The following is a 25709-nucleotide window of genomic DNA, read 5'->3' as shown; positions in this document are numbered from 1 at the left end:
ATCCAAAAATATTTAATTCATTTCAGTTCGTGTTCTATTGTTTAACAGTACAATTAAAACTGTGATCAATCTTGATTAAATTTTTAAATCACAATTAATTTTTATGAGTTAATCACATGAGTTAACTGCGATTATTCGACAGCCCTACTTTTTACCCAGCAATTTTCCTGCTGAAAAATGGGTGGAGGACTGATCAAAGATAATTTTTTTGTGGCAAAATATTTTTATTGTTTCAATTTTGTTTCAAATTGAAATTTTCATTTCAATTTTTGAAAACTGAAAAAAATTGTTTTGAATTTTTTTCCCTTTTTCCTTTTCTATTTGGTCATAGCAGGCACAACAGCTGGGGTTTCTTTTACATCTTTTCCTTTTGTCTCTATAAGTTTTCAAAACTTCTCCAGCTTTGGCAAAGCCCTAGAGAAGCCAAAGAAGAAATGAAACTCTGACTTAAAAGCTTGGTCACTAGCCTAGAGTTTGAGAAATTTGGAAAAGCTACAATATGGAAAAAGCAAGCCTAACCTGGACATTCATAATTTTATTGCACTCATGGCAAAGAAGGAGACATAGGGAATAGAAGAGAAAAGAGGAAAATGCAAATAAAGTAAAAATTTAGGAAATTTGGATATATTTCAAAAAACATTTCACTAAAAATTTGGATGAAATGAGCACATTCCAGTCAGAGCCCCATGCAATAGAATCAAATTCAAAACCTAAGAATTTTTTACAAACATATCTTCCAATTTTTTTAAACCAGCTCTGCTTACATGTAATGAACAGAGCAGGGGTCAGGTCAAGGCCAGAGTGATTTGCTAGCCAGGAAAGGGGCTACAATTCATAGCCAGCATGATTGGTAACAAAGAGCTCAGCAGCAACAAGTTTTTTTAGGGTGATCGCTGGGGTGAAGATAGGGTTGCCAACAGTCTCATCACACAAACCTAAACACTGGTGTGACATTCCCTCTGGTGTTATCTGGACCGATGATCTGCTAGGTCACGCCAATCCTTGACTCTGGGAGCCAGCTTGACCCTGCTCTGCTGTGAGAACCCTCACTCCTGGGCTGTTCACGCACAGCCTCTGGCATGTAAGCTGCTCCCAGCTGCTTGCAACCAAAGGACACTAGCCAATATCTCCGGTCCCAGACACAACCCTAGGAACCTCCGTCTTGCAGTGTCCAGTTATGCCTGTTGGGCACTGCAAGCTTATGGGAGTTTGTCAGTTTAACAAAGAAATTGATATGTACCAGGCTTGTTATCCCAAGGAGAGTCTCTGACACACTTCAAACCAAATGCACTGCTTCAGGTAGAATGAACAAACACATTTATTAACTATGAAAGATAGATTTTAAGTGTTTATAAGTCAAAGCACAACAAGTCAGATTTGGTCAAATGAAATAAAGGCAGACCGCATTCTAAGCTGATCTTAACACTTTCAATGCCTTTAAAAATTTAGATGCTTCTCACCACAGGCTGGTTGGTTGCTCTTCAGCCAGGCTCTCCCCTTTGATCAGTGCTTCAGTCGCTTGGTGTGGTGTCTGTAGATGTAGGTGGAAGAGAGAGAGAGAAAGCATGGCAAACATCTCTCCCTTTTATCATGTCCTTTCCTCCCTCTTGGCTTTGTCCCGCCCCCCCTTCAGAGTCAGGTGAGCATTACCTCATTGCAGTCCCAAACTGATCAAAGGAAGAGGGGGTGACTCCCTCAAGCGTCTAACAGATTTTTTTGTTGCTGCCTAGGCCAGCGCCCTTTGTTCCTGTGAGGCTGGGCTGGGGTTTGGCCCATACCTGTCCTGATGAGATGTGAACCACCTCTCTGCTCTTGGAGAGTTTTTGCCTGGGCTTATTTTAAGCCATGAGGATACGTTTTCAGCCTCATAACTACATATATGAAATTATAACCTCTACATTACTATAACATCACTGTAGCAACAGTGCTCAGTGCATCATGAGCCTTCCAAAGATACCCGACATTGGATACCACACAGTCATGTTATAAGGCTGAACATGGGGTGGGGGGTCTAGGTGTTCCCCAAGGTACAGCATGTCACACTTGTCCTCTGCCATGCCCTTTCCCAGCACCATGCCCAGCCACACCCCTTTTCTGAGGCCCCCACCCCAGCTCATTCCAGCCCCCCTCTCTCTGTCGCTCGTTCTCCCTGACCCTCACTCACTTTCACCGGGCTGGGGTAGGGAGTTGGGGTGTGGGAGGGGAAGCAGGCTCTGGGCTTGTGGGTGGTGGAACCAAGGGGTTCAAAGTGTGGGAGGGGGCTCTGGGCTGAGCCTGGGGCAGAGGGTTGGGCTGCAGGAGGGGTTTGGGATGTGAGCTCTGGGAGGGAGTTTGGGTGAGGGAGTGGGCTAGATGCAGTGGGTTGGGGTGCAGGAGGGGGTTTGGGATGCAGGTTTTGGCCAGGTGGTTCCAGAAGTGGCAGCACGTCCAACAGTTGCTCCTAGGCTCACAGGTGGCCACATGGCTCTGCACGCTGCCGCTGCCTGCGAGCATCGCCCCTGCAGCTCCCATTGGCTGCGGTCCCCTGTTCCCAGGCAATGGGAGTTGTGGAGTCGGCACTCCAGGCGGGGGCAGTGCGCAGAGACCCCCCTGGCCGTGCCTCCTCCTAGGAGCCACTGCCAGATATGCCAGGCGTTTCTGGGAGTGGCGTGGAACCAGGAGATCGAGCTCAATTCCAGGAGACTCCTGGCCAAACCGAGAGGGCTGGCAACCCATGCAGAGTTACATCCTTTGTCACTTAACAAAAGAACACTCGGGGGTTTCAGTATTTCATGATATACATGTTGTTTTTGGGCTACTCATTATTATTGCAGTTGCATTTTAATTGTGCAGCCCTGTGAGAGCTGCGGAGGCCCTAGGGTCTCTTTGCTTCTCTCTCCATTTTAATTTCTGTCTCTCATAGCAGAATGTGAGATCTTACATTCTCAAGAGGTGATGAGACCGCACTGCATAAGGAGAGAAAGAAATAAAACACTAGAGAGATTCAGCACGCTTATAACTTTCGTAGGCCAGTGCCAGGCCTGTCTGACAGTCTCCTTCTCTTGGAGTGAGGTCCAGCAGCCCCATCCAATCAATGCACCTGTCACCTCGCAAATGAGCTCTATGCACACACGAGCTCACACAGTAGCAGAGCCCGCGGTTCCCTCTCAATCTGCAGCTAGAAACGAGACTTCAGATGCCCGGGCTGCCCAGCCAAAGAGACAGCACCCTCCTTTGCTTCCTGGGTGCTGAATGACCTCCGGCCAGTGCATACCTTTCCATCTCCCTGCCAAGCACCTGGTATGTGCACGTAAATGGTTGGCGCCTTCTGCCCTACCCCATGTGACACAGCTTGGCTGGCACAGTCACTCAGTCATCTGGCAGGTCTGTCCCACATTCCCCCAGCTCAGCTACAAGGTAGAGTTAGTCCCCCGACAGCTAGTGAGCTGCCTGTAGCTTAATGAAATGCTACTGGGCCACCCATCGGCAGCTGTGACTCTCATTTGACAGTAAGATAACAGAGGTTAGGCAGGTCACTTCAAACAGAGCTGGGAGCAGAACCCCGGCCTTACCCACCTTGTCACATCATCCTGCCGAAGAAATGGCCTGAACTGAGCGCTTGCCTCTGCTGTCTCTACTTCCAGCTCCCGTGCTGCTCTCATATCTAGGAACCCTCAGACCCAACCCGCCTCCAGTGCTTGCTCTCAAAGAGCTGCGTGTTTGCACACCCGCTGCTGGCTGCTCCACAGCCACACGAACAGCAGGATGAAGAAGCCCTGCGCTGTGGATCAGAAAGATGGAGAGTCACACCCTGTTGATGACCCATGCGGATGACTGCAAGGTCCTCAGAGAAATTTAAATGAATGTACACACAAAAATCCAGTACACATATACAATCATTTCTGAACCGAACAAGAGTACCCAGGTGTGACTGCTGCAATGGTTTTGTATTGCTACTGGTGTGTGGAGGAGTGGGCTGGGTGTTGCACGAATTGTTCGTGCTCCCACTTTGGGTGATGGGATGCTGCTTTACAAACAGGGCACCTACCTGCCATGTATACCGGAGTCTGAGCACAGGGTGTGGGATGTTGCCTGTGTCCAGAGAGTGGAGACCCTGCCTGATTCAGCACCCAAGTCAGAAGTCGATGGAACAAATGGATATTTTCAGAAACAAGGTGAAACATTAGCACATACGGGGAGCAGATGCCTCAGGTCACGGCTAACCAGCTACTGAGCTTTCACTTGCAGTATGAATCCATCCCAGTTCAGTAGGGGCAGAAAGTTACTCTCATTGAATGGAAATTTAGTGGCCCTGCATGAGCTGAACTGAACTGGGTCTCAGTTCCAGCTCACTTGTCAAAAGCCTAACATCAGCCTTTTCACTAACTGGTAGAATCAGCAGAGGCCCGACCAGCATCCCTAGAACAGTGGTTCCCAAACTTTTCAGCATCATGCCGCCCCTAATCCCACCTGCACCTCGTCCCTGCCCCCTCCCCAAGCCAGGTGCGGGGCCACAGCCCCGGGTGGGGGGCAGACAAGGGAAAGAGGCTGAGACTGGAGCTATGACTGGGGCAGGGCTAGGGCTGGGGCTTGGGCTTGGGCTTGGTGCGGAGCTGTGGCCAGGCCATGGTCAGGCGGAGCCGGAGCAGAGCTGGGAGCAGAGCAGGGCTGGGTGGTGCTCTCTCCCTACCCTCTGTGGGGCCCCACTGCACCCCACTGAACATTCCTCCATGCCCCCCTACAGGGGCGTGCCCCACAGTTTAAGGACCTCTGTCCTAGAGGAAGCCACTGGTCAGACTGGTGGGGCAGTGGTGAGTAGGAAATAGATATTTAACAATCTATTTCACCTGTGACACTTTGAGAACTTTTCCCAGCCCGGAAGAAAAGCTCTGTATTGCTCGAAAGCTTGTCTCTTGCATCAACATGTTGGTCAAATAAAAGATATTACCACCTCCACCTTCTTGCTCTAGGAAATAGACAGAGAAAAGGCTCCATTATTTACTCAGGCTGTGAAGCCCAATGCTTTTCACAAGTACTAAATATGCACAGCTTCTCTTATAAGCCAAAGCGTATAGTCACATGTACCTTTTTTGCAAATATTCAAACTAGCTCATTACATAATTTGCAGGAAATGTCACTGATGGTGCTGCATAAAACTTGGGTCTCTTGCTCTGTAGCTGTATGTGCACCATGCCCATGTCTCTGTCTGTTGGGATGGGCATGGTGCCCTCAGAGCTCTCATGCGGCTGAAGTGAGACTCATGGCTTGGCCAGCGAATTGCACCCACACAGACTGTCTCTCTGGCTCCAACCCTACATGGACCCTTCAGCATGGATCCTTCAGCAGCGTACAATTGCCTGGTGCTGCTTTGCAGGGATCTCAGCCCTGGCAGCCTGCTGTAAGATTCTGGAGCAGAAGCCCATCCCCTGGAGTCCGTGAGGTACTAACCGGAGCTAAGGAGATGCCAAATTGGCTTCAGCACTCAGGTGATTTTTAATCTTTATTTCATGCAGTGAGCAATTGGATCTCTTAGGAAAAGTGACCACGTGTAAATACTGAGGTCAATATCCTCACCCTTCGTTTGTGTGGTGCCCAGCCCCTGCCTGGGGCCTGCAAGCACTAACCATACACAACTCAGGAAGAATAACAGTCTTGGACCCACCCCCCCTAAAAGCCGTCTGACCTTCAGAGGGACTGAGCACCCACAGCCCTATTGGTGAGAAGTCAGTGCTGGTTGCCAGGCCAAATACCAGTGTCCAGGCCAAGGTGAGGGCTGTACTTGGGCGGCTCTCTTTCACAGCTGTGGCTTGTCCAGCTTCCAGGGGAGACTCCCAGCATTCAGTCTCCAAGAACACACGTGCCTGGAGGCAGAGGAGGCCTATTCCCAGCACATGATACCAGCTGCTCCCAAGGGGGGGTGCTTTCTCCTAGTTTCCTGTGCGGGTTCATGCAAGGTTGTACCAAGGCTCACTAGAGTGGGATGCATGAAGGGCCAGGATTCTGCAAAATGCTGGGGGAGCAGAGCACTTTCCCCTCCTACTGATTCTAGCTGGGATCTGTGGAGATCCAGGGCCTCTGAAAATCAATGTGGAGTCACGGCAAGCACTCAAATTGAAAAAAGGACTCCTGGGCACTATTGGACTGGTGACAGCAGGGCTCACTGAGCATTGGCCTGGGACTCAGATGTGAGTTCAGTTCCTGGCTCTGTCATGGCTCTGTGGGTGACCTTGAGCCAATCACTTTACCTGGAATCTCTGGACCTCAGCTCCCTGTCTGTGACTAGGGATAACAATCCACAAGTACTCCAAATCCTTGCCTTGTTTGACTCACCTATTTAGACAGCAAATCTTCAAGGCATGAGACAACCCCACTGATGTGGTGACAGAATGCCCAGCCCAATGGACCCTCTAGGAGCTATTGCAGTGCCAGCAGTAAACACCCATTCATGATGCTAGTCAAAAACGAACCGGATGCAAAGCGACAGTGTTAGATGCTGGGTGTGACTAGAGAGCTATTAAAGGTAACACCTCCAGCAGATAAGAGGCACTGGCTAACAGTCACCCCACAGTTATTCAGCCACGTTAATGGCTCATGCAACATGTTTTGCTTCTCACCTCCCTACTTTTTTAAAGGCAATTAAATGCAAAAATCTTTATTAATGGAGCTCAGTCACTCTCTGTCAGATCCCAGGGCCCTTTCCATGCCATTCAGATATGAAACACTGACTAGGTTTCAAAGACATTCCTTTGGGTTTAAATGAATGCAGCTGAAATCCTAAGAGCCAGATTCCTTGCAGGGATCATAAACCAGTGGATATTTTATTGATCACTAGGGCAAGGCTGTGTAATTTTATCTGTGTTTTAACTTTAATCCTGACCAGTGTTAAGTACCTGCCTTCCTGCTCTGTATTGGCGCTTCCCTCCTTGCCACCCAGCCCCCAACCCTGACCCCCACCCCGTGGGGACAGCTCAGAGTTAAATGCTGTGCACTTTACTAAAAAGATAAAAGATGTTACTGAAATTATGGGCTGGAACTCCCATAGAGGGAACAGGGAAGGCCATTTCTTTCAGCGAAATTAGCCAAGCCCTGAAAAACCTGCCTCTAGACCCTTTGATGCCCTCGAATCCCCAAATCCTCCTCGAGCTGGGAACATGGACGGTCAGAGGGGAGTACACTGGCAGTCATGGTTGGAGAGGCCATGCTGCTCCATGATGAGAATCACAAGCAGTGGCATCTCCCAGTTTTCCCAGTGCCCGGCCAAGATCAGTGCGGGGTGCAGTGTAGCTGGCCGAAGAATGAGGTGATGCTGGCAGGAAGAGAAAAGAGCTTTGGAAACTGGCCACAGTTATAGGCGCCCCTGTTGTTGACAACAATAGCCCTCAGTTTGTTAAGCTACTCCACAGCCGTGGGGGGCCTTCTGAACTCCTCTCTGCCCAACTAACCATGGCAGCAAAACCCATCCACTTCCTTCTGCTGCTGGCTGGAAGGTTGTGGCCCAGCCTGTCAGACCACAGACATGTGTGATCTGCACATCCATGGCTCGAGGCTTCAGGATTGCAACTCATTACAGCTAGGAAGGAAGGCACATGCCCTGAAAAAGCTCCAGCTGGTACAAAGTGCAAATAAAGGCCCCGGGGGAAGGGGGGGCAGGGGAAGGAGGGCTGCACTGCTCTCCCCACTGAATACAGCGTATTCACAGTCCTCCCTGGGACTGGCCTCAGCTTCCCGAGAGCTGCCTTCACAACAGGACTGTGGTACTGGAGCAATGGAATTTTCCATCACTAGGGTCACTTTGCGTTTCTACAGCCCCTTCCACTGAGAGACCTCAATGCACTTGGCTCATGAGAGCAGAAGGAAGAACCCCCCCCCCACCCCAGGCTTGGACAGGTACCGTGGAACTCGCAGCGAGACTGGGCCACATTTTTTGGACAATGTATCCAGAGGCCTCATTCCCGAGTGTTTGCAAAATGCTTTGAGGGGAAGGGGCTGCAGAAATGACAATTGTTATTAATTACCGGCAGTGGTTGGTTACTAATCAGCCTGCTCCTCAGACGTGTACTAGTGTTGTTGTAATATACTTTGACGTCCATAAGGCATTTGACTTGGTGCTGCACAACATTTGGATTAAAAAACTAGAAAGTTATAAAATGAACAAGGCCCACATTAAATGGATTAAAACTGACTAACAAATAAGTCTCAAAATGTAATTGTAAATGGGGGATCTTTGAGCAGATACAGTTCCAGCAAAGTCCTGCAGGAATTGGTTATGGCCCTAAGCTACTTAACATTTTTATCACTGACCTGGAAGAAAACATAAAATCATCACTGATAAAGTTTGCAGGTGACACAAAAATTGGGGGCGTGGTAACTAATGAAGAGGGCAGGTCACTGATCTAAATGGTGCACTTGCAAACAATGTGTGTTCAATACAGCTAAATGTAAATGTATGCGTCTGAGACCAAAGACTGCAGGCCGTATTTATAAGATGGAGGCCTCTATCTTGGGACGCAGTGACTCTGAAAAAGATTTGGATGGTGGATAATCAGCTGAACATGAGCTCCCAGGGCAACGCTGTGGCCAAAAGAGCTAATGCGATCCTGGGTGCATAAACAAGGGAAACTCGAATAAAAGTAGAGAGGTTATTTTACCTCTGTATTTGGCACTGGCACTTCGGGAAGATTGTGTCCAGTTCTGGTGCCCAAAATTCAGGAAGGATATTGATGAATTGGAGGGTTCAGAGAAGAGCCATACGATGATTAAAGGATTAGAAAACCTGCCTTATAATGATAGACTCAAAGAGCTCAATCTGTTTAGCATGACAAAGAGAAGGTTAAGGGGTGATGTGATTAGTTCTACAGTACGTATCTATATGGAGAACAGATAATTGTTAATGGGCTCTTCAGTCTAGCAGGGAAAAGTCTAACGCGATCCAGTGACTGGAAGCTGAAGGCAGACAAATTCAGACTGGAGATAAGGCGTACATTTTTAACAGCGAGAGTAATTAACCATTGGAACAACTTCCCAAGGATCATGGTGGATACGCCATCACCAAAAAATTTTAAATCCAAATTGGAAGTTTTTCTAAAAGCTGCTCTAGGGATTATTTGGTGGCAGGTCTCTGGCCTGTGTGAACAGCAAGTCAGACCAGATGATCATAATGATCCCTTCTGGCCGTAGAACCTATGAATCCACACGCGCATACATGCAGTGCAGTGATTGCTCCCTATTCCCCTCCCTCACACAACTCGGGATGTGCCCTGCCCCTCCAGTACCTCTTACCCAGCTGGAAAGAATGATGCAATGCCAAATGAATTGTCCCAGCTCAGAGCTCCCTGGTGCCTCCCAGAAGAGCTCTTTCTCTCAGGCCCAGATCCCTTTGATCCCTGTTGGCTGTGTATTCATAATCCATCAAGAGGATGGGAATGCAGTGCAGGGGCCAGAATGAGGGGACACACGCACCCCCACACTCGGCTGAAATCAAATCCCTTCCCTAGGGGAGAGAAGTTGGCTCCAGCTCTTAGGTGACTCTGCTGGGTTTTCCTAGCAGGGAAGCTGGGGTCGGCTCCCTCTGCCAAGGGCCCTGAGGATCAGAGGGACTGTGGTGGAGACTCCAGTGGCTCATAAGAACTTGGCTGCTTCCCAATTCTGGACACAGAGCCATTCCCACGTGGTGCTTTGCAGGGTATTTGGCTGGTCACTGGCTATGCAGCATGGGGATGGGGTGGGGGGTGTACCTGTGTACCTCAGGAAGGGGGCAGGAAGTGACACCCAGGACAGCAAAGAGTAAGTGTGAACACTGTAGGAATGCCCCACAAGGCTACAGGGCTCTTCCCTGCTCTCCTCTACCCACCAGGACACAGGAGCCCCCTGAGCTGCTTCAGCAGTCTCTGAACCCCCATTGTGGGAGCATCCCCCCAAGCCTTTTGTCCAGTCAGATGGTTGACAGCAGCCCAGCCGCCGTGCTGGAAATCCTTGACATGTTGGTCTCCCTCCTGGGGCCCCGCTGCTGGTCCAACAGTCGTGTTGGTGCCGATGCTGGGTTAGGCCTAGGTGCCAGGGCTACTGCGGTCACAGCCCCCCTAGACCTAGAGACACAGCAGGGGCCATGCCATAGGTCTTTTCTTCCAAGGTAGACGTCCTGCGAGGACCCCTTCGGGGCAGAGGCAGACGCAGCTGTAGCCACACACCACCGCCCACCGAACTGAGCAGGCTAAGGTGAAAGCATCAGTGCCCTGCACGAGAGCAAGAGGCCACTGTGCTTGTCAAGGGAGGAAGCCGTCGCCGGTTAGGAGAGCCTCCCTGCCACTAAACCCACTGCACTGTTCCTCACAGCAAGCGCAGGGAGCAGAGCAGTCCCCTCGCAGCAGGGACTGCATGAAACAGCACCTGCCCCAGCCCTCCTTCCACCTGCCATGGGGAACAAAGCAGCTGAGGTATCTCTGGTGCCCAGTGCAGGAGGTTCTGCTGAAAACCCCAGCTGGGGCCCTGAACATTAGGAAAACTTGCCCAGTGATGGTTTCTTACTGCCCCAATGATAGGAGACAGCTTTGAGACAGGCAATGTTCCATGCCTGCACCCAAGCCTTGGGTTGGCTAGTGCTGCCTGGGCTGGCGCTGCCAGCCACTCAATGCACCTGGGCAACGCTCAGGCTGAAGTTGCCCATGAATTAGATAACACATGTAGTTGCAAAACCCAAGGGCAGAGGGAAAACCAAGCTAGGTAGTGAAAAGCACTGCACAGGCACAGACCCAGGTCTGGACCCAGCACAGCCAACTGAGGAAAACAACAGCTAGTGTAAATTGTCATAGCTCCACTGAAGTCAAGGAAGCACTGATAATTAACAGCAGTCAAGGCTCTACACCTTGATATACTCAGATAACACTTAGTCCTGCCATGAGACGCCTAGATGTCCTCTCAAGGTCCGTTCCAGTCCTATGATTCGATATGTAACATGCACCCTACAGGGCCAGCACTGTAGAAAGCAAAAGACGTAGAAGAATAGAACACAAAGAAATTCTGTTCTAATATTTCTGCAGCAATAAGACTGAAACATCGCTACAGAAGGAATTTGCTATCAACAGACCCCTCTCTGCTACCTCCTGTGGCCTAGTGAGCTTGTTAAAAGTGCAGAGAAATGCAGCACCATGGTGATGGGCAGCCTTGTAAAAACAGCAACATAGACAGACAGCTATGGACCCACAGGACATTGCCTGCCTGCCTGGAGAGTTCTGCTCTGGCCCAGCCAGAGAAAAAGGCCCTTATTAATGTCTGACTGTTACTGAAGGTTAGAGCCATGCAAAGAAAAATCCCCCATGGATCCTCTGGGGCAGTGGGGGCTTAGCAGAATTCTCCGTAGGAGCCAAGCCAGGCCAGTCTGGGCCTGGGGAGTCACATAAACTCCTAGCACAGCTGGGGACATGATAGAAGAGAGAATCCTAGGGCAGAACGGCAAACAACAGGCTTGACACTAGAGCCTCAGCTCGACTTTCCACTTCTCTTCCCCTGTGGCTGCCCAATCAACCCCATCCCAGATGCCCCCTCTCACATAGGGAAGAGCCTGTGGAGCATTTAACTTTCATACTTAAGAACAAAGTGTATGAGGGGCTCTCACTTCCAGCAGTGTAACCCCAGTGGTTTACCCCTGAATAGCATTACAGTGTTGCCACAGACCTTTCTTTCTTTCTTTCTTTCTTTCTTTCTTTCTTTCTTTCTTTCTTTCTCTTTGTTATAATTTTGATGTACCCAGCCGGACCAATCGGACAGGATTCTGTTTCCCTGATGCATAGCATGATTTTCACTGGCAGGATCTCACTGCCTTTTCCTGAGCCCAAATCGGCTGCCCAAGCAGGCGTGGATCTGGAGGAGGAAGCCTCCTGCAACACTTAGGCTGAGCTTATCTTCCCCTTTCTTGCCTGATGATTTAGCATTATGTTGTAGGACCTAGTTATAAAATAGGGGGAAAGGAAATAACTGTCCTACGGAGCAGACCCCGATTAAGGGCACCAGTCCTCAAAAGGTAAGCGCTGAATTCCATCAGAGGCTTTTCAGACTGGATGACTGTGTAAGGACATTGTAAAAATACACGGAATCCAGGAAGCCAATTTAAAGTCAGTCAAAGAATATCACCCTTAACTGCTCTAGAAATGTTTTCCCTGGAGATTTTGAGTGATACCCTCATTTTCTCCCCATTTATCAGGAAGAGGAACAAGGCATCCGTTTGAATGGGCTCAAGATTGTATTTTTTTTTTCTGAAAATTGCGAGCTCGGTGGATTTCAAACATTAACTTTTCTTGCCAAGGGGCTCCCTCCTCGCCCCCAGTGATGTCTCCTGCTTCACAAGCATATATTCACACTCAACTGTTCCAGCGGCCTTTGATATTTAACAGGCGAGGTTCCAGTGGAGACAAGTATGCTGCAAACTCAGTAACATTAGCTGCTCTGCATCATGAAATGACAGCCCCACTGCAAACACTGCATTCACTAACTGCCTGGTGAGATAGCAGCCTTTGTAACTAAAGAGCATTTCCCTGAGTGCTGCTGCTTCTTCCTTTTGCCCTCTATCTTGGAAGTTCCACTGTCCATTATTTCCCTGCCTAACTTGGAGCTGTCAGTTGGTATCATTGTGGCAGGAATGCACAGTACAAACAATCATCCATTTTGGAGACCAATGTATCACAAAAAGACCAGGGTTTCTAGCAAGCATTTTGGAGCCATCTGGGCTGAATATGAAACAGGACTATTAAGAACACCAATAGCTCTGTACTTACAGGAGTGGGGGGATATTTACAAGAGTTATTTCACTGAAGGGGCTTTCACTCATCCGTTTATCATAGGAACGAAACCCCTGCCAAACACAGACCAGTTTAACTACATGCACACGTAGAAACAGACGCAGACTTGCACATCTTAGCAAGCCCGACACCCACATTCATGCTGACACGTGGCTCAGCATTTGCAAAAAGTGACCATTAATGCCAGGGACTTTCATTCTCAGATGTCCTGCTGAGGCACACAGCATGGGAAAGCACTCCATCTCTAGAGACAACCCAAAGCAAGCAGGGCATTAGTGGCTTGATCCAAAGCCCAGTGAAGTCATAGAGTGTCCTTGCATTGACTCAAATGGCCTTTCGCTCAAGCCGTAGATGACTGAGACTGCGCTAGCTTTCTGCGAACCCACCACTAATAAATGTTCTGCTGCACTGGCCAGTTCGAGCAATAACAGATCTGTCCATATTAACTTCACAGGAGCAAACCTCGCCTTCTGGCTTCTCTGGCTGTTTAAACTGCTGCCTCCAGCAGCCACACTTACTGCTGGACCATCCTCACCCTGGTGTTACATTAGCAGAGTCACTTTCAGTACTGACTTCACTGCTAATTAGGCCTAATAGTTAATGACCCTATAAAGGACACTTAATGAAACACCGTCAACTTAAAAGCCGCATCCTGCCATCTGACTGTATTTCACCCACTGTAGTTGCGTAGGCACCCACACCTCACAACTCTAGTTTTCAGTGTACTGCCGTGTCCATTTAGCGGCATTCTGTGCAGAGACAGGTTGTTTCCATGCTTCCCCGGTTGTTTGAGTGCATCACAGCGACGTGACAGAGACAAACATCTTTAAACAACAGGGAAACACCATTGTAAAATAACAAAAATTGGTCTGAGGTGAAGGGCAGGTGCCAGGGTGTGTGTGTGCGTGTGCACACGCCCGTGTGGGTGAGCGGCTAAAGCAGGGGCTGAGGGTAGACATAAAACCTGAAAATACTTTTGACTTCTCGTTTGGCTTGTTTAGATTTTATGACAATGGTGCCTTTACAGTGTGTGACCGGAGGAGGTTTCTCTTTCCATGAATCCTGATTAAAGGCCCAACAGTGATTGCATCTGCTGCCTGAATGTGCAGTGAAGCCATGACCCTGCTGCGGTGGAAGGAACTGGCACAGGACTGAGAGCAAATATAATGCTGTGGTGATTTGCGAGACCCCAGTGCATGGGAGGGGTGATAAATCCCCACTGGAATCCCGCTATCTGCACTGCTATCCAGAGCAAACAGAGGAGGGTCCTACAGAAATGGAGCCAAGGGGCACCCAGACACTGGGCAAGTACAGCACAGTGACTGGCAGCGATTGAGGTCAGGTATGGAGCTCAGGGGATTTCCACAGCAAAAGGGAGCAGAGAGCTTTTGGGCATCACATTGGCAGGGCCAGCTCCAGGGACCAGCACAGCAAGCAGGTGCCTGGGGCGGTCAATGGGAAGGGGTGGCACGTTCGGCTCTTCGGCAGCAATTCGGCGGCGGGTCCCTCAGTCCCTCTCGGAAGGAAGGACCCGCCGCCGAAGTGCTGCCGATCACGATCGCGGCTTCCTCCTGCACCCTCTTCCTCCCCCCACTGCTTGGGGTGGCAAAAACCCTGGAGTCAGCCCTGCACGTTGGAACAGACCAATAAATACTCAATTTAATAATAAATGTTCAGAAGTTGCCTGTGATTCTTGGTGCTGAGTTTTCACTGGAGCCCATCATGAGACAATTCACCCCAGGTTTGCAGAAAGAGCAGTTGAAATGGGGTGCCAAAGGCCACATTTCAGGTGCTGTTTCTGAGCTGCTAGGCCCCGCTGATTTGCAGAGTGACTGGCACCTCCAGCTGAGGCAGTGAGGAGCTGTGTCTTAAGTTGGGCCTCAAAATTGCTTTCAGTGGGAGTTCAGCATGAATGTGCTTAGGTGTTTTTGTAGAGCCCACGAGGTGCCAATCTGCTTCTTTGGGCACCTAAAGACCTTTGAAATTCTGGCCCTAAGAGCCAAAGCTCTTAAGTAATGAGTGGTCCCTGTAGCAATGACTGAGAACCGAGCAGGTGCTGAGGTAAGTGGTCAGAGGGGTGCTCTACGGAACGGCTGAGAGTTCTGGTCACTGCTGCATAAGCCTCAGATTACTGATACCTCTTCCCAGGAATCACCCGGGATTCGTTTCAATTCAGAAATTAAAACTCTGGCTCCGACTCCTGCCTTTGGGGAGCCCAGTCCAGGATCTGATGAGACTGACAATGGAGGGAAGGGGGAGGGACATGGGACTCGACCTTCCAGTGGGTCAAGAGAGAAAGAGGTTTTGGGCGTCAGGCTTCCCCATCTCCTGGCATAGCTGAGAGGGTGAGCAAGCCACAGGCCATTAACCAGAGGCCATACTCCCAGCTCCCTGCTAGTCCCTGCAGAACTGAGCTCTTCCCTTTTGCCTCACATTTTAGATCACTCTGGGTACAAAGTCCAAGGAAGGATAATTGCTTGACCGTGGTGTTTGGGTTTCATACACACTGGAGCAGGCACAGATTCCATTAGGCAGATCTGATACTTTGATGTTTGTTTAACAAAAAAGGATCTGTAGCTTCATATTTAAATTGAAACCAGTGAAGGGCCTGATCCCGCCCACACTCACCCTTATGGTCCTGATTCTAAGCTAACTACTCCATTGAATTCAGTGGATTTACTCCTAGTCGAAAGAGGTGCCTTGAGAGGGGAATCCGGCCCCCAAGACATGTATTTGAGTAAGGAGACATGCTGGATCGGGTCCTAATAAGAGAATTAATATCTAGAAATAAAAATCAAAGGAGAAGGATCTTTTGCATGTTGAGGACGTTTGGTTGCATCTCCTAGGGGGAGCAGAAATAACACTGACATGTTCCTCATGATCTCAGCCTCAGCCTAGACCAGTGTGTGCCATAGGAGCCGGATTGACACAAGCCAGAGCGGCCAGTTGCTGATTAACTAGGTGTTCCACTCTCCTGTCTGTCAGTATCCAAGGAAAGCCAGACATATTGACCCCAGCATGAGGCCCACAGCAATGAGGGTGGGAGTCCAGGAAAGAGGACCTGGACCTATCCACGGGGGTGGGCTTCAGTGAGCTGGATGCGCCTCCATTTGGAGGATTGGAAAAAAGGACCTGTCATTTCTCTGGATAATTAGAATGTCCAGAGCTCCTGTCATTAATGCTACCCAACATCTGGGAAGAGTTTTGGGGCTTCAGCCGATAGCTAATTATTAGAGACCACATCTGCTCCTGCAGGATTCTTACACCTTCCTCAGCAGCATCTGGTGCTGGGCACGTCGGAGTCAGGACACTGGGCTAGATGGACTTTGGGTTGAATCCAGTCTGGCAATGCCCATGGCCCTGTGTTCTAGAGAGGTTTATGTCCTAGGAGATGACTGCTGCTGCCCTTCCCAGACCACTGCAGTTGGCACTTTGCCTGAGGAAGGCCAGGAGTTGGCTTTAATTATTCTTACTATTTCTCAGTTATCTTGGATATCCAGCGATGGCAAGGGGTTGGGATGGGTCTGTGGATGCTGTGCTGTCACCCTTCCTTGCCCTGGCCTCCCCATGTCCCTTTGTCCATTTCATGGGACTCTCTCTGCCCCCACAGCAGCTCCTGGCTGCCAGAAATAAGTTAATCACTGATAGGTCTTTTCTTTCTTTTGCCAGTGGCTGAGAGGAGCAGAGCCAGTGGCAGAGCCTGAAGCCCAGAGAGTGTTTGGATGGCATTTGCGTGAGGCTGGAATGCATATAAGATCCAGACTCAGTGCAATGTTTGCAGCAATGTGTGCATGAAACTTCATGTTTCTCACATCCTCCCCGGTGTACGTTATTCCTGGCATATTACAGCTGGGCTGAGCTCCCATCAGATCAGAGGAGGTTACTGTTCTCTACCCTTTTAAACCGTGCTCCAGGAGAGTAACAGGGCAGATTCTGCAGGCGTGGGCCCCTGTGCAACTCCATTGACTTCAGTGGAGTCACTCCTGATTTACACCAGTGCAATGAGATCAGAATCAGGGACTGCATCTTATAAGAATGCTGCCTTTGGGGTGATCAGTGCAGTAGCTGGGCCTGATTCAGCTCTCTCTTACACTGGTGTATTGATTTCAGTAGTACTGTTCCTGATTTAACCACACTCTTAGGCTACAATCGGAGGATAAATCTGATTTTAAACTCTCGTTTTAAACCTTTCATTAACTGGCCCTTAGAAACAACCCCCCATTGTCTCTGGTAAATTAAATCAGTTGCTCTAGGGCTCTGCTGCTCAGATCCCTCCAAGGTCCCATTAACGTGAGTGGCGGCTTGGCAATGAAAGCTATCCTGTTCGCTTCGGGGTCAGCTACCTCGTCTGAGCACAGGACTCGTCGCACGTCTGGGGTTTGTTCAAAGACACCGTACATGGCGGGGTGGGGGGAGAGAGATGACATTTATTTTCTCTGGAGAAGCTACAAATACAGCCGGGAAGGTACCCTGAGAAGGCAGGAGGGAGGGATGCAAAGACAATGCTCTCAGTGGAGCTGGGCAGCAGGAAGTTTGTTAGACATACCTGTTGGCTGGATCCTGCAGGCTCAGTGAGATGCTGACATGGACCAAGCCCCTTCCATCCTCCAGACAGAGAAGGCATAGCTGAGCCTCTCGTGGGCCAGGTAGTTGCAGCTGGTGATCTTGTGGTCCAGCTCATCACTCTGCAGCACCTGGTACAAGAAGTCTATGTAGCGGGCGGCCAGCTTGAGGGTCTGGATCTTGCTGAGCTTGTCGGAGGGCAGCGTGGGGATGATCTTCCGCAACTCGGCAAAGGCATCGTTGAGTGACTGGGTGCGCTGCCTCTCCCGTACATTGGCGATCACCCGCTGAGTGTGCACATCCTCGAAGGACTGGGGAACGGGGCTGCGCTTGCTGCGCTTGCCCTGCGGAGAATGAGAGCCACAATCCTCCATGGGTTTGCCCAGCTGGCCGCGCTTACGGAGGCATTTCTTGTGAAGCCGTTCGCCCTCCTCCTCACTAGTGACCAGGCTGCCTTCGGGGGAGTCTGGGCACATGCTCTCCTCTTTCATCTTCTCAGAACTGATCCCTTTCAGCCCAGGAGTCTCTCCCACCTGGCAGGCACGGGGGCCTTGGACCTCACAGGATGGAGGGCCTGCAAAGGCCACAGTGCATCTGGAGAGGCAGCCAGGAAAGCAGACAAAGCCAGCTCAGGGAATGCAGCCCTGACGTGTCCACTGGCCAGACTTCCCAAACTTCCTCAAGTCTCGGAGCCTCCCCAACCTTCAAGGAGCTGGGTGGTTTTTTGGGTTTTTTGTTTTTTGGGGGGGAGGGCTAAGGAGAGGAGGGACATTTGAATAACTTTGTGGATGTCCTTTGCTGATAGGGCAGGGCGGGCTGGGGGAGGGGCCAAGCACAGACCAATACAACAGTGCAAGGTAATGCAAACATCAGTGAAGCTTATGGGTTCCAGATTTCCCTCCTCCCTTCCCCCGCAACACACCCCAAGCCCTTAGGCACAGATGCTCCTGCCTGCTGCCCGGATGTCAGAGGAAGTTCCTTCTGCTAACCTGAGCAACAGGAACTGCAGTGAAAAAGTTTTTTAACAGCCTTCGCTCAGCTCGTTAAAGTCAGTCACAAACATTTATTTCTATGCCTGATCCCTGATTTTTAATCAAAGCCTTTTATCGGTGACAGAGTCAACTGGAAATATGGAAAGACATGCTGTGAGATGGCATGTTTTGGACAGAGCTAGCCGGCACATTCACAACATCCAAGAGAAGATGCAGTAGCTCATCCATACTCTTCTTAGGAAGCAGGGGATTCTGAACAACCTGCATAAAGCTGGAGTTGCATCTATCTATCTACCTATCAATCTATTATGGTAGCTAGCTACCATAATATGCAAGCAGACACAGATAAACCCCAGCCCTCTCCTGAAAGCAGTGTTAACAAAACAGTTGACAAAAACCAATAAACTAAAAAAATCCAAAAGCATTAAAATCGTGAAACTAACCAGAGGTGTGTCTCACATTACCACTCAGTCACTGGCTTATGGATGTTGCTTGTGCCCCATTCCTTCATCTGTACGATGTCTAGAATATTTGACTCAATCCTGCATCTGGATCAGCTAGCATGCACCCCTTTTTCTGCACAGAGACTCATTGGACTCTTCACCTACTTACGTGCAACCACCCAGGGAGATGTCTTTGTCCAACACTAGTGACTCCATTCATTATAGATGAAGTATAACAATACAGAATAGTAGTGACATTTGCTAGTATACATTCAACCACCGAACTTTGAATATATGTTAACTTCATAGTTAATGGCCTCATCCCTTGAACTACACCCTAAGGAAGACTAATGACTGTACTTCTGCTGGCACAAGAAAATATGTATTACATGAGTGCTATAGAGAGAAAAGACCTTTTCATCTCAAAAGTTTAGGGGAAATTTTTCCAAAACACCTAAGTGACTTAAGAGCTTTAGTCCTATTGACTTGCAATAACACTTAGGGACCTACATGCTGACGTCATTTTCAAAAAATGGAACATAAACTCCTCGGATATTTGGGTCCTTTTAAAATGTTTCCCCTAAAGTCAATAAAGAAAAGCTGGCCTATTCTGAGAATAAAATTGGTGTAAGAAAACAAAGAGAGATGTGCAACATCGTAGAAAGGAAACTGTCTGTTATTTCAGAAGTAGTATATGATTGTATTATAAGTGCTCATATACTACAGTGGTGAGGGTCATATAAGTAACTAGACAGACAGACAGACAGAATCTGTATCATGATGTTCCAAACACACAAAAGGGCAGAGTTAACGTCCACATTTCCTGAGTCATAAGTGAAAAGTGGTGTTAATATTGTGCGTGGTGCTAATATTCCATAGGGAATAAATATATTGGACAAGTCAGGTCCTGGGACTGCTCCCAGGAACTTCTCACTAGCTATCCCCAGCCACATCCCTCTATCTTTTGTTCTAGTGTCCATCACTGTAGTATCTGAGCACCTCTTGGATTAATTAGGATGGCCCGGTGAAGGCCCTAGTGCATTTAATGGAGACTTTGGGCCAATTTTTCAGCTGATGTGAATAGGTGGAGCTGCACTGACTTCAGTGTAGCTGCATCAATTACACCAGCTGAGGAATTGGTTCTCTGGCTGTTCTTTTTTCAATGTATAATTCAGGGGAGGACTTTGCCCCCGACCCTGCAGGTACTGGGTTTTCCTCTATAGCCTCTGGTGGGGACTTTGCGATGCCACTTTGAAAGCCTAACGTGGTCACTGACTTTGTTGGAGTGTACAGCGGATCAGCCAGTCTACACCTGAACACACACACAGTGCACACCCAACCCAAACCACTGGTAAAACTCCGTCCCTCAGCCTGGGGTCACTGATAACCCTGAAGCTGCACAGTCAATGAACTCAGGCTCCAGCACACGGAGAGAACCAGATTGGATCCCACAGAAATCTCCCTGCTCCCAGCCCCTTTCTCGTTAAACCAGGAGCCAGTAGAGGTCACAGATGCCCTCAAGCCCCACCCTCCCGTTACCTCTGCATACCCTGCCCCTCCCATTCCCTCCTCAAGCCTCTTCCCATTCCCTCTGCAAACCCAGCCCCGCCCCTTCCCTCCTCAAACCCCACCTCTACCATTCCCTCCTCACTCCACACCCATTCACTCTGCAAACCCCACCTGCTCCTACTCCCCTCTGTCACTGACAGAGACTCCCGCCTGCTCTCCCTTCAGCTCCTCTCACGCTCTTCAACCTCTCATCCCATCAGGTTCCACTCCACCTACAGGGTTCCCCTTGAAACAAATCCACTGTTGGCCCAGGCTCTCCCTCAGACCACTGCCCAGTCTTGCTTCTCCCTTCATCCCCAGGCTCGCTCACTCTCCATAGCTGCTCTGCCCGCGAGTCCCTTCCTGACCCTGTCCAATCTGGTTCTGCTCTCTACACTCCATTGAAACTGCACTCACTTCCTGGCCAAGTCTCAGGGCCTCTTCTCCATCCTCCTCATCCTCTGAGTGGCTTTCAGAGCCACTGGCTTTCATGATTCTGTCCTCTCCTCTTACCTGTCTCATTAGGTGAATCACCCATTTCCCCTCGTCTTTTCTGTTGGGATCCCACAAGGCTCTGTTCTTGGCCTCCCCCACTTTACCCTCTCTAGGTACACTTAGCTGTAAGAATAGCTTTCATGTCATCTTTCTCCTGATGATGCACACACCTACCTCTCTGCTGATGAGTAATCACCCACCACCTCTTCACCGATGTCATCTTAAACCCAACATGGCCAAAACTGAGCTCCTCTTTTCAGTGCATCCCTCCCCTCTCCCACTTCTGCAGCCACTGTGGACACCACCACCATCCCCTAGGCTTTCAGGCCCCTTCCTGGGTGCCATCTTTCACTCGTTCCTCACAATAGACCCTCCTTTACAGGCCATTTCTAAGATTTGCCACTTGTCCTACCATAACAGATCTAAATTCTGGCCTTTCCTCTCCCACACACAGCCCAGACCCTACCCAAGGCCTCTTCACTTCCCACCCCCTCCCCTGGCCTCCTCCACTCATGCAGCCCCAACTCTATTCAGAAGGCTGCTGCTAAGCTTGTCTTTTCCACTCGTACCTCGGACCACAGCAGGCCACTATCTGAGCCCTTGGCTACCCCTGCAGCTTCACATCAAACACAAGCATTTTGTCTTTACTGTTAAGGCGCCTTCGTAATGTAACCCTCAGCCCATTTACTCCCCACCATTCCTAGTCTCAGATCCCTCTGGGCTGTCTTCATGCTACCCCTCTGAGTATAGGGAAAATTCCTCAACAAAATCCGAACAGCTATTGTCTTCTCTTCCTCCAGGTGCTCAGGATCACCTCAGCTCTTGTGCCCACAAAGCCAGCCTGCCGAGCATGCACTGTGACTGCTCTTCCCTCGCTTCTTGCCCTCCCCCATGCACACCTCTATCACACTCAAAAATACAGCTACAGTCCATGAGTCAGTCCCCTACTCTCCACCCCGCTCACTGGCCTGGGCGCTCTATCTGATCGCTGCCATGCTCCATTGCTGTCTTTAGATCATTGTCCAGCGACGGCTGGGGTAGGCTGTTACTGTGTTTATGCAGCGCCCAGCAAGGGGTCCTGAAGCCAACTGAGGCCTTTGGACATTTGGGTACATGGCAGAGACAAGGCTGGGAGGGGGACACTGGAAGGACAGGGTGCAGCCTCATAGCCAAGAGCTGATGGGATAAAGCAATGACTGGCCCCAGTCTGCTCTCTGGACAGTTCAGGACCCAACCTGGAAAAATGGCCAGGTGAATTCCTTCACATAGGGAAGTATTCTACAGTCCCCTCTCTTCCTCCTCCTGCACCCTGTCCCACTCTGCTCCTTCACCCCAGCCTGCTCATGTCCCCACTCCTTCCACCCCCAGCCTGTCCCATCCCCCTTTCCTCCTCCCCCCCTTCCATCCATGTTCCCTCTTCTCATGCCGCCTAGCATGCCCCTGTGCTCCTACTCCCCAGCATGCAACCTCCCCTTTGCTCCTTCCTCATCTGCCCTATCTCTCTCTGCTCCTGTTCCTACACCAGCACTGTACTCCTGCCCCTCCCCAGTGTTCCCCAGTCCCCTCTGTTCTTGCCCCCTCAGCCTGTCCCTATACCCCATCTCCCATATGGGTGCCAGCAGGGAGGCCATCCAGAGATCAAGAGAGTCTCCCTGCTCTCAGTTCTAGTGCTCAGAGCCACAGCATCCAATGGCAGCCAGGAGGAGCACATTCGTGGAAAATCTAGCTCAGCCTCTGCAGCCCTGGGCTGGAGCATGCTCAGTCAGTCTGGGAGATGATGCATAAGGTCAGGTCCTAACTGCAAAAATAGAAGGAAAAGCAGAGAGGAACAATTTCTAATGACCCACACGACTGGAGGCCGTGCCCTGGTCAGGCTGGTGGGGGGTTAAGTTGCTCATGCCATAGAGGCAAGAAGCAGTTGTATGTTCGCTTGCTATAGTCTCAGCCCTACCTTTTGATGCACAGACTGTAGACTTGGGGATGTCCCTTCTTCACTGTCTCACAGCCTTGCGTCACAGACTCCTACCTGCTACCTTCAGCAACCAGAGCTGGTCTAGCTTTTCTCCAGTGCCAGGCAAAGGCTCTGGGATCACCAGTATGTCAGGGGCAATCTCAGTCCCCGCAGCCCAGGGCAGGCTGAGATTGGGGCCCCATTGTTGTAGATGCAGCAAACAGATAGCACCGCCCTGAGGCCCTGGTCCTGTAAGGTTTTCACACATGCCTAACTTTCTGCACTGTCCTCAGTGGGTCACCAGTCCATTGACCAACTGGCTGAGGAGACAAGACAGACATGGTGGGAGAAGGGAAGGGCTAATATCCCCAGGTTGGACAGGGGTGTAGCAGGCCAAGAGGGTTCAGTGACTTGTCCTGAATAATTCTGGAGAATGCTGGCAGAACCAGGAACTGAAGCCAGCTCTCCTGAGATACACCACACAGAGGCTTCGTCAAGCCAATCCTCCTAAACTTCTTCGCAGCCCTTTGAAGCACTAATGTAACATGTTTGTATTGAATGTATATGCACCTACATACACAAATGTTACCCTGCACTCACTCCATCAAATGTACATATATGGCTACAGTGCACTCTCTGTCAAATACATACCCACCCACATTTGCTAATGTTACCATGCACTCACTCCATCAAATGTACATACACATGTACACTGCTACAGTGCACTCTCTGTCGAACACATACCCACTCACATACACTAATGTTACCGTGCACTCACTCCATCGAATGTACATACACTCCTACACTGCTACAGTGCACTATCAAATGTATACACCCCTACGTGAAAACATTTCAATTTTTTAAAAAAGTGTGCAAAAAGTAAGTGAAAAAAATGTCACTCATCCATTTATCATCAAATTGTCTGTCAGTGTTTGTGTTTCTCATTTTCCAGTTTATAGATATTTTTTTTCCCCCAGGGCTCATTTGGATTGGTTGTCTGGTGAAAATTTCAGATTTTAAAAACAAATTGTTTTTAATTTCAATCTGAAGAATTTTTGCAACAAATTTGGAAAACAAAATAAAAAGCAGATTGTTTGATTGACTGAAACACCACAGCGTGGAAGATACATTTGAATTTACTGAAATTACCACAGCCTTTTTTGGTTTGTTTTTTTCCTGTTCTGATGTCAAACTAGGGAAGACTCAGGTATCAGAGGGGTAGCCGTGTTAGTCTGGATCTTTAAAAGCAGCAGAGTCCTGTGGCACCTTATAGACTAACAGACGTTTTGGAGCATGAGCTTTCGTGGGTGAATACCCACTTCAACGGATGCATGTCATTCACCCACGATAGCTCATGCTCCAATACGTCTGGAAGACTCAGGGTCACTCTTCATAGCCCTGGAGTGACCACAACTGGAAGCCTGGGCCTGATTCTGAGCTAAATTACACAATGTGAACCAGAAGTAAATTTGCTGGAGCCAACAGGGACATGCCAGTGTACTAGCCAGATAACTGGGATCCAAATGGTGACCATTGTGTGCAGTTGGTCCTCACAGCTTTGGAAAGGGGAGAAATAGAAAGAAAGGAAGCAAAGAAGACCCACAGGCAAACACATGAGGGGAGATGGAGGGAACTGAACATACAGGATCTAGAAATAAGCAGACTCTGGAGGCAGGGGCGCTGGAACAATTTGTATAGTGGGGTTGCTGACAGCCATTGAATCAAACTGTAAACCCTGTATAGGATGGAAACCGCTTCAAGCCACGGGGCGCAGCAGCACCCTCAGCACCCCTAGTTCCAGCACGTAGGTCAGGAGTGGGGCAGGATCAGGGCCTATAAGTAACTTCAAAAAGCCAATAGGGAATTAAGAAAGGGAATTCTTCACCGTCTCCAGAGATGGATGGACAAGAAGCACCAGCCTGAAGCAAAGAAAGGAAAAGTTTAGGCTGGGTATTAAGCAAGAGCTCATAAGAGTAAATGGAGCAGACTCAGGAGGTAGGGGCCTGGGGCACCATTACTACAAATGCAAGAAAAGACCTTCATGGGAATGAGAAATCCTGCAGACTGAGCCAGGGAAGGTGAAAGAGGCAAGTGACCCGCGCAAACTTCTGGCTCTACCCTCTCCCAGCGAAATGCACACCTAGGCAGTTATGTCTGCCTAGAGAGGTCTTGGGCTGGCCCCTCTGCACAGCATCCAATGAACCTTGGGCTAAGGTAAGGCCTGCACTAGAAATTGAAGCAGTACGCTGAACAAGAGCAATGTCACCAAAGCAAACCTGGAGGGGGCTGTTCTCTCCTGTAGGTGAGATGCTGATGTTTTTATCATAGACTTCCTAAATACAGGCTTAACCACCCAGGAAGTTCCCCCTTGGCAGCTGAGTGAAGATAGTGGGTCCCTTCTTCCCTCCCTGAAGCTAGGGTTCCTCCTCATTTGTTATGCTCAGAGTTTGAAGGGAGCTAGAGCCAGGTCCATCCAGGCAGTGGTTGATGCCTCTGCTTTCTGCACAGCCTCTAGGCTGGGATGGCACTGCCAGGTCACCAGTGTTGATCTCTGGCTGGCCTCAGAGCCTGAGCAGGGGTGGCTGGGGAAAAAATGTGCGGCATCACGGAGACCGAGCTAGACCTCCGGTTCTTCCCTTTGCAACATTTGCACTTGGATAGAATCACTTGTAGCAGATGCATCAGAGGATCTGCCAGTCTTACAGGGTCTGCGTTGGCCAGTGATATAACTGAAATGTTCAGTCCCCTGGCTTCAGCAGATACCAGCTAGTGTCCCATGACTTCCTTGGAGGAAGAGGAGGTAGCTGCCCACAAAGCTTTTGCAGCAAGAAAATAATCCAAACTGTGGATGGTTGAGAATAACAAATACCCAGGACACTGAAAGTGCTTGTGTCCAGGACACCCTCTGGGAAGACCCAGGAACCACAGAACCACTCCAACCTCTGGC

At 49.6% G+C, this 25709-nt stretch overlaps 1 protein-coding gene across 1 annotated transcript; it reads right to left on the bottom strand.

Moving 5' to 3' along the window:
- Nucleotides 1–1476: 1476 nt before the first annotated feature.
- On the bottom strand, nucleotides 1477–17839 carry LOC127035740 (twist-related protein 2-like). The gene is made up of 2 exons (XM_050926030.1): nucleotides 17317–17839; nucleotides 1477–1531 (listed from the first exon to the last, which is right to left on the bottom strand). The coding sequence occupies exon 1, from the start codon at nucleotides 17822–17824 to the stop codon at nucleotides 17339–17341; it is 486 nt and encodes a 161-aa protein (XP_050781987.1). The 5' UTR covers nucleotides 17825–17839; the 3' UTR covers nucleotides 1477–1531; nucleotides 17317–17338.
- Nucleotides 17840–25709: the final 7870 nt, after the last annotated feature.

Source organism: Gopherus flavomarginatus, chromosome 16 (assembly GCF_025201925.1).
Source record: "Gopherus flavomarginatus isolate rGopFla2 chromosome 16, rGopFla2.mat.asm, whole genome shotgun sequence".
NCBI classification, from domain to species: Eukaryota; Metazoa; Chordata; order Testudines; family Testudinidae; genus Gopherus; species Gopherus flavomarginatus.
This window is presented reverse-complemented; position numbering and strand designations above follow the sequence as displayed.